Genomic DNA, 15,501 nt, shown 5'->3' with positions numbered 1-15,501 from the left:
TTTGTAGGCTATACATGAACAGTAAAAACTTTATACTGCAATTAAGAAAATATGTTCAATCACAAGTCCTGCATCTACGATCATCAAAATGTACCAAAAGTACAAATTCTCTATACAGACAAAATGACTTTTAGTGTTAGGCCAAAAACATGTTAAAATGGTAAGTATAGTATTTAAATGTTGTAGCTGTAAAAGGTAAAGCTATTTCTATAATAATAGCAAAAACATAATAATAATAATAATAATGAAAATAATAATAAAGTTAATTTATAAACCACGGTAACAAAGTGCTTTGTATGGAAAATAAATATCCAAACAGTGAAACAGACAACTCTTAAGTCCCAATAAAACCATGAAAATAAAATTAACAATGTATAAAACAAGAAGACATAGAGAATAAAATAGAAACAACCTAAACACTGATTGACCAAAGGAGACAGTAAAAATTAATAAAACAAAAACATGGTTCAAACAAGAACTACAAGAAGGCCTTTCGGAAAAAAATACTTCTTTTTTTAAGTGATTTAAAAGAAGATACTGATGTTGCTAGTCTGAGATCCATGCAAGCAGGTTGATTCACAGCCAAGAGCCATAGCAGAAAATGCTCGGTCTCCTTTGGTTTCAAAGTTTAGGGTGGGAACAGTGAGGCGGAGCATCGCAGGCTGCACACTGGCTGGTAAGGGGACTAGAGTTGAGATATAGTTTCTGGGGCCAGACAATAAAATGAGGACCAAGGGATAACTAAATATCTCTGCAACCTATCAGGACCAATTATTAAAATCTCAGTTTTATCAGGGTTTAATTTGAGAAATCTATTTTTCTACGTTTTTTTCTATGTTTGTTTTATGTTTTATGTCTGTAAAACAAGCGATCTGAGAGGTTTGTAGAAGCCATTTATTATATTGGGAGATACAGCTGTGTATCATCAGTGTAGCAGTGAAACTGAACATTATGTTTTTGTATACTGTGGCCAAGATGGAGCATATAGAGAATCAAATTGGTCCCAGTATTGACCCTTGAGGGACTCCACAATTTGCTGTGGAGTGAGGGGAAGCATGATCATCAATAGATACGAAACAGTTTTGAGCGTTAAATATGAGTAAAACCACTTCAGAGCAGTCCCAATCAGAACTTTATGTTTTACTGTATCAAATGCTGCACCTAAATCCAGCAGCACAAGGACAGCGCAAACAAGTATCAGCCATTCTTAAAAGACCATTTGTAACTTTAATAAGCACAGTTTGTGTGAACTATTCATAAATGTAATTATTTTTCAGTACTTTGATGAAGTGCACTAGGATATTTGCAATATGATCATTTTGAAATTGGTCTGTAGTTGTTGCAGTCCGATGGCTCGAGGCCTTGTTTTGTAACAGGTGGCTGAACACAGGCAGTATTGTGGGACACGGCCAGAGGATAGGGAACTTTTAACTATTGAAAGTAGCCTAAGGGCCATCACCTTGATGAATTCCAAGAAGTATTTAGGAGACAGTACATCAACAGGGCTTGAAGAGTGCTTTAGCTGTGCAGTGATAAGAGCATTCTAAGAAACTGGCATACAAATGGTTGGGACATGGGACATTAAAAAAAATGATCAGGAGCCACAATTGTGGATTGTATCTCACTGATTTTATCATTAAACATTTAAAAAATGTAAGACATTCTTCAGGGGATGAAATACGTTGATTAAAGAGGTAGGCCTACATGATTTCCAAGATGGCCAACACTGGGGCTGTGCTTATTAAGAAAGATAAATAGTTTGTCCTTGCATTCATAACCTGCTCATTGAACAAGATTATTATGCTTTCATTTGTTGGTAATGCATTACAATATAGGCCTAATAAATAACTTACCTAGTTAAATGTTGATACTTTTCTATCTAGAGATGTTAGGCCTTTTATTAGACTTGATTTACATTTTCTACAATCAGATGAATAACTAACGTAGGCCCATTCACTTGTTTTCAAATTTGAGGGACTTTGAGTCTTCAGTATTCTAAATGTTTAGATTGTAACTATGCGAAGTTATACTTCTTCCTCAATACATTTTAAGAGGGACATGCACTTCTTACTCCGAAACGTTAAGCCTACCTTAAAGCTGGATTTAAAAAGGAGCTTAACTTTAAGGATAATGATTTAAAATTTAAAAAAAAACAAAACACTTGAGTAGGCTAGTCATTATTTCATAAAGTTTATACTTGAGCTAGGCATATTTTAAATTTTAAATAATACAGAAATTTAATATTTCATAGAATTGATTTTAAGACTTTAAATAGAGTAAGCAAAAAAAAAAAAAAAATTGACGTAATTTTTACATTTTAATTTGACCTTAATGTATGAATCAGGAGTCGGAGACAGTCAATAATAATAATGGGTGGGATGGGAATCATTTATTCAATATTTTATGTATAAATTATGCAAAAAATATTGAATAACATCTTAATTAGTTAAAGTTTAATATAATTAATATTATTATTAAAAACAGATTCAATAAAGATTTTTTCGGGGAACAAAAACAAAGGTATTTTCATGTTTGCATCAGGCCTAATAATAAAATAAACGTTCAGCTCCGTAATTCGCATAATTAAAAAAAATTTGACTAACTTACTTAGCCTACTAAAAAAAGACTATAGAAAGGTTGTCAAGTTCTTGGGGCCACCTTCAAAAATCTTAAAAAGGCCTACAAGATGAACACAGCAGCAGCCTTTGCATCCAAAAACAATTATTCAAATGTCTATTGTTTATCCGTGAATGCCATAGTGAAGTCAAGTCTGTTATCTTTACAGACATCTTACCGTGCCGTGAATGCAGCTGAGTGGTGAGGGATGGAGGGGGAGGAGGGGGGAGCAGCAGGAGCAGCAGCAGACTAGTTCGAAACAGAAGTGACCGCTAGCTCCATGTCAACCATAAAGACATTACTGAACAAGCGAGAGCGGAAATCTTGACAGGGACGAAGGAGCGGTGTGGGAGAGACGGGATAGGGGAGAGTAAAGGGGGGTCGGTTGGAAAGGGGGACACCTGACTGTAATTTTCGTGGCGAGAGTTTCACCTTTTGGATTATTTCGATTTGGGTTAAACTCACCTATTTTGAAGGCAGCTAGGGGATACCAGCGGCAGGAACGTCAGCTAGCAGCCACCGCCATCTCTCGTGAGTCATGGGGAACGCTGCCACGGCCAAGAAGGGCAACGAGCTAGAGAGCGGTGAGTTTGTTACCCTCCATTAATGTTGTGTTTTGACACTTTAACAAAGCCTTCTTCAACATGGATAGCTTAGCATGTTGTTACACTTACACTGTCCGAGCTGCCTGCTAACAGTAAAAACAGGGGAGGGCCGTGTCCATCCGTCATCCACGTATCTCACCAGCGCTGCAAAAAAAAAAAAACAACAACAATTAGTTAAATATATATGTACATGCTCGGGATTTTATGTTTTTTAATTTAAATACGAGCAAACGGCCTAGTTAAATTGGCAAGAAGTTGCGAGAAAGACCCCTTGAATGTTGTTCTTTGCTGCAGGGAGGTGGGGAAGGGGGGGGGGGGGAAGCTACAGTGTAAACAGCTTATTAAAGGCAATGCTCATATCGATAAATTCACTAATGTTGACACTGCAACACGTTTCAGGGTGTTTGCATGCCAACTGGAGCAAAAGGGAGGATCAAGCTTGATGCCCACATAGGTAGCATGCTAACTTTAGCTGTGAGGAGGGGGATTAGCCCTCAGAAGGCCCCTGTCATTTCATTGCCTTTTGATGGTGCTAGCCGTTCAGGCCTGTACAAACAGAGTTACTTGAGTCGCTTCCCATCTAAAGCCTTAGATAATAGCTCAAAACCCCAGGCTAGCATCACATCATCATCATCATCATCTCCTGTGTGCTGTCATCCTTCACTTAGGTTAATATGAGTTATTGCTGTGTTAAGCTGCAGCTTTAGTGAGAACAGCTAGCTGTATCACACACAAACTTTGTCCTGATGATGTTAAGATTGCAGCTAGAAGCCACAAACCCATGTGTTATTGTTTTAAATAGCACATTATTTTATTTTTCCCAGAAGCCCCCGTGGGACTGTTTCTGCCTCAGGCTTCTCTGCCATGTTTTATTCCTGGCTACATAAACACAGCTTTCCCTCTGTCCTGCAACTGTGACCAAATATGGAGAAGAAATGACAAATGCTTACTTTCCATTCATAAAACTGGGACCTACTACTGTCTTCGGCATTTGCACACTGTCACACTATCACGTAAACACACTTGGATTGGTTTTATTTAGAGCATGGCTGTGACAAAGGTCCATCAAGGCTCACTTCTCACACTCAGCATGTCATTGACTAGAGCAGCTTGTCATCAGACCTTCGTCAGAGGATAAGGGGTATTACAAGCTTTGAAAGGTTTGACGTAACTAGGACTAGGCCAGTGTTACTTTGCACTCATATGCTTTGATGGGCGCATCATTGAGCATCCCTGGAGAAAAACCTATGCATTGTTGTAAACATCAAAGCTGTTAAGTATTTTCCGCAGAATTAATTGCAATTCTGTGAGACCTAAAATTAGTCCCTTCAGTACTTACATTTTGAACTACTTCATGCACTTTTTAAAAAAACTTCAATACATACAGAGCACAGTCTGTGTTCAGTTAGGCATTTAGTCTGTATATAGTAGAGTCACTTAATGATGCGCTGATTACGCTGTCTGAGATTTATTGACCCGTTGAGAGAGACCAGGCACACAGAGTGCGCAGTGCCAACCAGACACGCTCAGGTGGACACAGATGATCAGATCAGCAGTTGCAATACTGGCAGGCATTTCTTTTGAGTGTTACTATGATCCCTAGATCCTGCACCGTGGCAAACTGCTAAACCTGTTTAAGCTGACACTGTGCCCTTAGCTGCAGATCTGTCTCGACTGTAGCAGCTCTGGCCACATGACCTGGTTACCTACGGAGCTGTATATACACCAGACCATTTACTGTTTACTGTATATAGCTGCCTTCAGCTGGGACAGTTGGAAGAGTCTCAGTGCAGCCAAGCCTGCCCAGGGAGTTTCAACAGCTACCATCATGACATCTTAAACTCACTGTGCCAACGTATTCTATATTAAGTGAAAAAAACAGCTTGCCAAATGTTAATAAAACATGGTGGAGGAATGTAGCACAAGACATGGAACATCCATTAAGTTTGACCTGGATTTGACTCATCTACCAACAAATAATATGAACTTAAGTGTAACACTGATGACTAAGTAAGAGCAGATCAGACTTGCAAAGTACTAGCAATGTATTTATAAATACATTTCCTGAACACATGTTATTTCAGCTTTAGCCATTCATCTTAGTAAAAACATGTACATCCTGTTTTCATTTTTGAAAGGTAATGTTTGTGGAATACTTCCAATTAGGACTTACATAATACATTTACAATAAAATTATGATTCCAGACAATATAGTGTTTCCTCTTATACTCTGGTGTATTAGAGTTTTCCTTCTAGTTAACCACTTGGTATGTTTGATATCCAAGGGACAGCAAGTACAGTTTTCCCTCATTAGGAATTGGTCTGCCGGTTATTTTCATGTTTGTTTTTTCAATCTAAAAGTGTTCAACTAGAAATGTTGTTCATGTTGATTCATTGTATAATGCATTTTCAGAAAATTAATCCACAAATATTGTATGATTGATTAGTTGTTGTAGTCATAAGTCAGAAAAGAAAGTTATACTCTCGATGGTTCCAGTTTCTCAAATGTGAACTTTCTCTGAGTAATGAATACTAATAATAAATGTCCTTGGTTGGTCAGACATCATCATTTTGGGCTTGTGAAGATTTGGCATTTTGAGGGTTCTGGTGCCCATACTATTAACAGATAAAATGACTGTTGGTTAATCAATAATGTAAAGAGTTGAGAGGCTGAAAATAGGATATTCTTTGCACTCTGAAAAATAAAAAACAATTAACTGATTTTAAAAATAGTTAAAGAGTCTTTAGTGGGGATTTCAAATCATTTTCTCAAAGCAGTCCACATTATTTCAAAGACATGTCTGCAAAAGTTGTTTAAGTTAAATTGCAGGAAACCCCTGATTTTGAGTGTCATAAGATGTCAAGTAGATTTTGAGCAGTTTGTTCTCTAGTCTAGTCCTAATCTTCTCGATCTCACCTAATATGCACGACTGATTTTCTGCTACATGGCATTTTGGTTCACATGTTCTTAGAATACCACAGTCTGCAGTCAGTCTCGGTTTAAATTCCTCAGGTTAACATCAACCCTGTTTTCATTCCTGTTTTTTTTTTTCATTCACTACACATGCTTCATGTTTGTTGATGTGTTACACTTGTTGTTATGTACATGAACTCTATATTTCTCTCTGTCTTCTCTTCCGTATCATCCCATCCATGTGGGTGATTGTTCCTGCAAAACCTTGGTGATCAATAGAGACTTTTGGTATGCTCATTCCTCCAAAAGATGACCAGAATGGCAGAGCAGCATTGGTCTCGATGTGACAACTTTTCTAGATGTGCTTGCTTTGATTGTGTGCTTTGATAATAAGTCCATGTTTTTGTTATCTGCATTCTCTCAATCTGGATTACCCATACATTGGTTTGTCTTTGCTTACCATTTTTACACTGTGTTTAATAGCCTTTCCCCAAATCGTATTAAGTGATGCACAAGATGCTCAGAGAAACTTCCCCTGTAATTCTGAATGTTGTGTTTCCCCTTCCCTTTTGAATAAGGCTACTAAATAACAGAAGCAAATATACTGAGTTTCTTGGCATGCATCACTAGTCTTGCCTGTCTTGGATGTTGTTGTCCTGTGTTTGTGCTTTGTCTAATCTTTAGAACAAAGTCTGTGATACTTTTAGCCGCCGATTTGATTTAATATCCAGATGAGAGTTGACTTTCCCCAGTTTCTTCTCCGTTTACTTACACTTTTGATTTCCATTTCCCACCTGTCTCCCCTTTTCCCCTTCTAGTACCAAAGCATTTGGAATTTTTGACAGTTAATTCTAAAAGCCAAATGTTTTTATATTAACAGTTAAGTTTGTATCACCAGATGAGCTGGAAGCTAACTCTATCTTTCTTTGCTCTTTTAGTAAAAGAGTTTCTAGCAAAAGCCAAAGAAGATTTCTTACGGAAATGGGAATGCCCACCACAGGTAGGAATGATGAAATCCAGAGCCTGAGATTTTTAATACCTATACCAATTTCAATAGAGAATAATATACAGCAAATATCATGATCTTGAAGGAAAATACATCTTTTCTGAATCAAATGTTAATAGATTTTGCCCAGATTTGATCCTGCAATGGTACTCAAATTAACTTCATAAAAAACTTTCTTCAAACATTGTCTACTGATTCTAGTGAGGAAGACTATCTGATCAGCTGTAGTGTTTGTGCAGGGAAACTACCTGACACCATGACACCTTTTCTAAGTCACCACAAGCATTTATTTCTGTGTGATGTATTCAATAAAAAGGTTTCATATCAGCACTTAAGCCTGACCGATTAATCGTCTAGCCGATATTATCGTTTCAAGTGACTATCAATAAAGGCTAATTTTAATCCAGGTATGTGCCCTTCTTAATAGATTTATTTACCAGTCAAATATCATTTTATTTTATTTTGATTGTATTACACTAGCAGATCTCTGTCACCAGCAGGGTGTTCTATGTGGACTACACTTATAATAAGTGTTGATGTATGTACATGTGCAGTTACTTTCCAGTTAAATGACCATCTTGTCTTCATTTTCCACAAGTGTTCGATAACTGCTTTTTGGGATCAACACAATAAATGTGTATAGCTATATGTACTTATCTCTACAGATCTAAGTAAGATATCGGCCAATATATCGGTATTTGATTTTTTTTTCTCCCCCCAAAATCGATATAGGCCCCAAAAATGTCATCGGTCTGGCTCAGTACATATCAGAATAATTTATATACATACTAAAATATCTGATAGACAATTTCCAATGACATTGGTGGACTGTAATAGAAACTTATATTTTTTGCCAGATGCACTGAGTCGGCTAACACTGCTGTTGTGTTTTTCACAGAGTACAACGTGCCTAGATGACTTTGACAGATTAAAGACCCTGGGTACGGGCTCATTTGGCAGAGTCATGCTGGTGAAACACAAAGGAACAGAGCAATACTTTGCCATGAAAATACTGGACAAGCAGAAGGTCAGTGGAAGCATGTATCAAGAGAGGTGTTGACATGTGCACTCACACTTAAAACCATTGCACTCCAATCTCCCTTTAAAAAAAAAAAAAAGGAGGCAATCAAAACTTGTTCTTGTTGCATTACACAAAATAGAAAAAATGTAAAACTCCCTCTCAGTGTCTACTGTCGCTGTAGATCCTGCCGGTTGGGTTTCTCTAACAAGTTTGTCTTATCTCTTTTTATCTGACAGGTGGTGAAACTCAAGCAAATAGAACACACGTTAAATGAGAAGAGGATATTACAGGCCGTGAGCTTCCCCTTTCTCGTCAAGCTTGAGTATTCGTTTAAGGTACAGGGTTCTTTTATTAGCTCAAAGAAATGTAGTACTGTAGTAATATAAGGTCATGGAAATTCTTAATTCAGCATGGTGAGAGTCTTTTTTACTTTCTATAGGACAACTCCAATTTGTACATGGTGATGGAGTACGTTCCAGGTGGAGAGATGTTCTCACACCTAAGACGAATTGGAAGGTTCAGGTGAGTATTCTAAAAACACCTTGTATGATCTCAGTCAGGGTCCCAAACTCCCTCTTTGACTCAAGATGGCAGCTAGATTTAAAGATATACCGGCCAAGTATATTTCTCACCGTCCAAAGTAATACATTTGTGTTTTACAAACATTTGTTTCAGTACATTTATGTGAGTTCATAAGCTAACATGTTCCATTGGATCAGATCCCGGATTTAAGTCACGGATCCTTTTTTATCAGATAAGGAAAGTGAGAGGGCTCGCCTTTATTTTAAAAAAGGTAGAAGTGCCCAGGCTACCTCTGCCACCCTCTGGAGCCGCCCCTGCATTACAGTATAAAACAAAAATCTATCTGTGAATATTACATTTGCTTCTATCTGAAAAAAAAAAAAAGTTCCTATCGATTGAACTTTGACAAAGTTGAACATGTAACACAAGCAGACTGTTCATTTGTGTGTGCATCACTGTGCTCCTGCGACGTGTGTTGTAAGTGAAGTGGTTAGCATGCATTTAGCGTGGATGTAACGCAGCAGAGTAGTGCCCATAAGAGTGGGTCATTTTGGACCCTGAACTCAGCACATACAAATACAATTTATTCCCTTCTGTGATAGCTTTCAAGTGTTGTTGTTTTTGTGTGTGTGTGTGAACACACTTCTTTCCTCCCCTCCTGCAGTGAACCACACGCACGGTTTTATGCTGCCCAAATAGTGCTGACATTTGAGTACCTCCATTCACTAGATCTCATATACAGAGATCTGAAACCTGAGAACCTTCTCATCGACCATCACGGCTACATTCAGGTGAGCCAGAACACAAAAACTGAATCATGAAAAGCTGCTCCGTCTTATACTTTGCTTAAAGCGTATAGATTCTCCTGTTTCCTAGGTGACAGACTTCGGATTTGCCAAGCGTGTAAAAGGCAGGACCTGGACGTTGTGTGGGACACCAGAGTACTTGGCACCAGAAATCATTCTCAGCAAAGTATGAAGGTTTTATTTTCTTATCTTTTGCAATGTTCAAACGGATATTTTCAATGCAAGTGCACTTCTCCCTCTGGACTGAACCATAAAAATGACTTTAAAACTGCTGTTACAATTTTCTTTTGCTTTGCAATTTGCATTTTTGTGTGTAATTTTTTTTTTTTGTGCAGCTTCTGTTCCTTCAGATCAGGGATCCTTAATTTGCTTTGCTAAGGGCCTCATTTTTGCAAAATGACAGGAGGCTAGGGCAAGTTAGTATGCTTTGAGTGAGATAAGATAATCCTTTATTTATCCCACAACGGGGAGATTTACAGTGTTACAGCAGCAAAGATTGCAAACAAAAGTGAACACAGTGCACAATTTAAATTACAAAAAAAAATAGATAGATACCACAATATAGATAAAAAATTTAAAAAAAGATAGAGTAAATAAATTGTCTTATTTTTACAAGCTTTCTATGTAATTATTTCACTCAGGTTGTATGTTGTTCATATTAAATGCATTAGTTAAACTGTGTTTGCTCAATCCAAGACTGGCTCCTTTTCTTCATCTGTGCATTTTGTCCATGTGGTTCAGTTATACATCAGAGGCAATAAGAAAGTGTCGTTGTAATCCTGCTGGTCAAAGCTTTTTGATAACTGAATAGTTCTCCCCCTTCAGTTATGATGTCTTGAATCTTTTTAGGGCTATAACAAAGCTGTGGACTGGTGGGCCCTCGGAGTCCTCATCTATGAAATGGCAGCTGGCTACCCTCCATTCTTTGCAGATCAACCGATTCAGATCTATGAGAAGATCGTGTCTGGGAAGGTAAGACGTTACTGGTTTTTGTAAATCTCTATATGAAGAAAAAAAATTCCAGTATACCAAACAAAACAGAATGTATCTGTTCTTTCCAGGTACGATTCCCCTCCCACTTCAGCTCTGACTTGAAGGACCTTTTGAGAAACCTGCTACAGGTGGATCTGACCAAACGTTACGGCAACCTGAAAAACGGAGTCAACGACATCAAGGGCCATAAATGGTTTGCCACGACAGACTGGATCGCAATCTACGAGAGAAAGGCAAGAAAGAAAGCACATTTTGCACGGGGGGGGTGAAATTCCCAGCCATGATGCTCTAACAGTATTATTTCATACTAAGTTTCTAGAAAGTAAATTCCTAATGTCTCATTATTTCTGTGTTTTTTTTGTTATTCTCTGTGGCGTCTGTTGCTTGCAGTCGTTGCTGTACGTTTTTTCACACTTTGAAATCACTCTGCTTCACCGGCTGTGAGCTATCAGTGCCACATGCAATTTTGCAGGGTGACAATGTTAATGAAGCTCTTCGATTAGTCAAAGTAGATATTTAACCCCGGCTTGAACCTCATTGATCTGTTGATTCTGTTTAACCTCATTATTATACAATCACGCTATTGCTTTCAAAAGTTCAGACTTTCTGAAAGCATCTGTAAATCTGACTCCACCAGCTGTGAATCATTTGAATTCTAATAATAATAATAATAAATTTGACTTGTATAGCGCTTTTCTAAATACTCAAAGACGCTTAAATTATTGAGCTTTGATTCAGTTTATTTCAGCACCGATTACCTTTACTATTTATGTTCTTCCCAAGTTTAGTGATGATCCCATTCTTTATCACTGGTTGTGAAAAAAAAAAGGGGGTAAACGTATCTGTTTCAGCCGGAATTGATGCTTAAAGTTGTGGTTTTGATTCATTTACAGGAAAAAATAAGGTTCATGTAGTTTTTATATTATGAAAGTTTTAGGCTACTAAAGAAACCCATTCACTTCCTGATGACTGAATCTTCTGTTTTTCTGTCTTTACGACAAAAATGTATATTCATCATTCAACATCATACTTGACCGAATGATTTCACAAAGTACTGCTGTGGTTGAGTTGGTAGAGTTGGTTGATAGAGTAGGTCGTCTCTCAACTGGAAGGTTGGGCGTTTGATCCCCAGCTCCTGCAGCCAAATGTCCGATGTGTGTGAAGACACTTAACCCCAAATTGCTCCCGGTGCTTTGGTGGCGGCATATGAATGTGTACGTTACTTCTGATTGTCCCTTTACACTCAGTAGCAACATCTGCCATCAGTGTGTGAATGGGTAGGTGTGACATGTGGTGTGAATGTGCTAAAAAAACTCAATTCTTACAGTGTCAACCCCACAAACTTATAGCCATACATGTCATCCAGATTATGAAATACAAGTTGGTCCCAGTTTAAGACTACAGCAGTGTTCATATGTCTGCACACAGACACATCCCGGTATGTTGTTGAAGCTATGTCGCTCAGTATCTTTCCACCTACATTACCTCTTCTCTGGCAGCTAAAACACTGAATGTTTAGTAAATACAGAGAGGAGGAAGGTGGACTGACAACTCTGAAGAAATAGCATAAAGCAGACTTAGATTTGTGTCGTGTCCTCAGCCTCAAAGAACAACAACATACTCTGCAATACAGATTCTTGTGTGTTGTAAAATGAAACATGCATTGCACTCTGACATGACCATGACATTTACTGACAACGGGCTGATAACCTTATAAGGAAAAGAGGGGGCGCTCCAATGCTCGGCCAATTGATGCATTGTAGCCCTTCCGTCCAATCACTGCAGAGAGGCCGGTTTGAAATCATTTGCAGGGTTGTAGTTTTTTAAATGTTAAATGTCAAGATATGAACATGTTTAAACTAGGAATACTTGTTATTTAATGAAGAATTATTTTTTAAAAAAAAGAAGGAGGAGATATCATTTTCATGTTTAATAAAAATAGTATGGCCAAAATATCGGAATGTATGGTTGTACTTTTTAGATGTATGCAGGAGAATTCTAGGACTCCCAAACCCCGCAGAAAACCTTAAACATTTAACAAATCTTATTTTTATGGTAGACATGGTGTGCTATTGTACAAACATGTCTCCGGTGAATGCACTTCTATAGGTTAAAAAGAACTACAAATACTTGCAAAAACAGTGGCACTAATTTAACTGATGGTTAATCTCAATCATTGAGGTGTGACGTGTCAAGTTATTTTGTATCTCCTCAAAAATAAATCATTGAGGTAGTAGAGGAAGTTAATAAAACTCCCCTCTGGTGTGTGCCACACAAAAATCCCCGTCATTAGCGTCCTTTAGGAGCGGGTGTTGTGCTTGAGATGAACTACTTTGTACAAAGTGGCGTCTGACCGTGTCTGAATGAACGAGTGTTGATATCTTTTTTTGAATGGCGACACTTTAAAGTTGGGATTAAAAAGCCTGCTGTCAACAAGAGGGAGCAGACTTGATAGTTGTTAAATGGGGATTTAGACCCTGTTGTGTTGAGAGAACTTAAGGCCCTGCCGACTCTGTGACCTTACATATAGCTGCAGAAGTATTCCTGATAGTTGGTGTTGGAAAGTTTCAGAAATTCTTGAACCCAATGAATCTCAATCTTACAGACGGAACAGAGGTTCATATTCTGTCAAGCACTGCTATTAATGCATACTTACCCCTCAAGCTGTCAGATTGTCAGTGTGTTATGGTATCATTCATACCTTCCCTCCCTTGTAGAATTCTTCTTTTTTATAGTGCGGTGCATTGCCATCATTTCTGAGAGATGTAATTGCCTTTCCCTTGTGCGTCTTAGATGTTCTTGCGATTGGCAGGCCAGACATCGATATATAAATCCTGCCCACTTAAACACGTAACTCTCTTGTACTTGCAGGTTGAAGCACCGTTCATACCGAAGTGCAGAGGCCCAGGGGACACCAGCAACTTCGACGACTACGAAGAGGAGGAAGTCCGCGTTTCTGTAACAGAAAAATGCACGAAGGAGTTTGCGGAGTTTTAGGATGCGAGAACATGGATATATCAGGGAAATAAAGGGGATCTTTGCACTCTTCTAAAGACTTTGGATGGAGCAGAGACCATCGTTTTTCAGATCTACTACAAAGTCCCTTCATTCCACAAGGCTGAATGAGGTCTCCACGATCCTTGGGTGCCGATAACCTCTCACTGTCACGTCACCTACACACCTGCGTATTAAAGCAGACACATCACTTATTTCTTTTTCTTTTTTTTGTACCTACCTTTTTTTTTTTTTTTTTTTTTTTTACTTTAAAGCAGTTAGTCTTGGATGTTGTTACCCCTTTTAAAAAATGTGATATTTTTTTAAATTTGAGAGAAAACTCAGACAATGGCCAATAACAGTCCACATATTGTACCTGACATGTCCATGGCAGTTCTCCGCACACACACACATGCCCATGTGTGTGTTGTATACTGTTCCCTCTGGTCGCCAGTTTGTATGTACCTGTCTGTTACGGATCCTCGTCACTTTGGCTTGTGTTCAATTCTGGCCAGCTTTCAGAGGTAGCATTGGCCCTATGTGCATACGTCTGGTTCGTCTGATGTTGAAAGAATGACCAAATAGGGAAAACACAAGAAGGGAGATTTTTCCTTATCTGCTTTTAACCCAGAAATGAAATTGTCAGAGCCTCAACAGAAGCACCCAGTTACTGTCTACTTAGCGTTCTGGCCAAGGCTCAGAAAGTGAGATAGCGTGTACACTCGGGAAGAAGAGTTGTTTGTTTGGTCCTTTTGGGGTCTGTTAGTGACATGTACAATGTTTTCATTTTGACTATTCTTTTTGTTGCTATGTCTAAAATTACAGTCATGTTGTCCCTGACTGGGTCTGCTTATTAAGGACCCTTAATTCTTTGTCTGTTGAACAATGTGACTTTCGTACCTGGTAAAGAGAGTGAGCTAAATTCCCCTTTAGGGGTTTTATTGAGTTAATGAAAAGCCAAGATGGTCATTATGGATTCTGTTTTGGCTTGTGCCTCAACATTGTTACTGCAACCTAAAAAAAAAAGTAATGTATTGAATCAAGGATGTTTTGAAATGTTGCAAAACAGGAATTCAAGACTTAATATTTACCATAATCTCCCTGTTATCAGTCCCCATTGGATATCTAAGTTTTATTCTTATTAAAGAATGCAGATTTGATTTGCGACTTATAGGTATGCATATTTGAAAACTTGATTTCAAGGTACAGTTTCCTCACAATACACTGGCTCAAATGAAGACTGCTCGTTTGTATCACATTTAACCTTGTTATTGTTAAACTCATTACATCATACGCATATACCTTGTTTCATATATGTTTTTATTTATACACATTAGAGATGCTAATAAATTTTATTTTTAAAAGTGTTGAGGATGTGTTCTTGTCTGTGAAATGTGAGACGCCAAATCCTGTTCAACTGTTCACATATTGACCCACTGAATTAACCGCCTGAATTTCAACATGTAGTAGTCCAGAGTAGATGAATACTGAGAAGAAGAAACTGGGCTTGATTTCTTCGTGATAGGCTTATTTTTTAAATTTAGTTCAGAATTATTACAGGTACATTTTGGCAGAGACCAGCCATGAAAGTCAGAATTATAATATAAATTTGTCAGGCAATAAGTTATTGCAATTAAATGATCAAAAAGGGTCACTTAACTGAAGAAAAGTTGACAAACAAGATCGGTTATAAACCTAATATTTACAGTGTGTGGTAATAAACTAGTACATAAACCTAATATTTACAGTGTGGTAATAAACTAGTACATAAACTTAATATTTACAGTGTATGGTAATAAACTAGTATATAAACCTAATATTTACAGTGTGGTAATAAACTAGTATATAAACCTAATATTTACAGTGTATGGTAATAAACTAGTATATAAACCTAATATTTACAGTGTGTGGTAATAAACTAGTACATAACCCTAATATTTACAGTGTGGTAATAAACTAGTATATAAACCTAATATTTACAGTGTATGGTAATAAACTAGTATATAAACCTAATATTTACAGTG

The 15,501-nt window shown here is 37.7% G+C and overlaps 1 protein-coding gene across 3 annotated transcripts; it reads left to right on the top strand.

Annotated features, from left to right (window-relative positions):
* Positions 1-3,048: 3,048 nt before the first annotated feature.
* prkacbb (protein kinase, cAMP-dependent, catalytic, beta b) lies at positions 3,049-14,846 on the top strand. Of its 3 annotated transcripts, XM_061044820.1 has the most exons (11): positions 3,118-3,200; positions 6,619-6,672; positions 7,074-7,135; positions 8,040-8,168; positions 8,399-8,497; positions 8,602-8,684; positions 9,349-9,475; positions 9,561-9,656; positions 10,340-10,462; positions 10,552-10,716; positions 13,355-14,846. In XM_061044820.1, the coding sequence occupies exons 1-11, from the start codon at positions 3,155-3,157 to the stop codon at positions 13,478-13,480; spliced, it is 1,110 nt and encodes a 369-aa protein (XP_060900803.1). In that variant the 5' UTR covers positions 3,118-3,154; the 3' UTR covers positions 13,481-14,846. The 3 variants fall into 3 exon arrangements, with proteins under 3 accessions (XP_060900804.1, XP_060900805.1, XP_060900803.1); XM_061044821.1 differs by lacking the exon at positions 6,619-6,672 and having other exon boundaries at positions 3,049-3,200; XM_061044822.1 differs by lacking the exon at positions 6,619-6,672 and having other exon boundaries at positions 3,109-3,200; positions 7,080-7,135.
* The last annotated feature ends 655 nt before the right edge of the window (positions 14,847-15,501 follow it).

Source organism: Labrus mixtus, chromosome 8, assembly GCF_963584025.1.
Source record: "Labrus mixtus chromosome 8, fLabMix1.1, whole genome shotgun sequence".
Classification (NCBI taxonomy): Eukaryota; Metazoa; Chordata; class Actinopteri; order Labriformes; family Labridae; genus Labrus; species Labrus mixtus.
The sequence above is the reverse complement of the archived record's forward strand: the minus strand, read 5'-3'. Positions and strand labels throughout refer to the sequence as shown.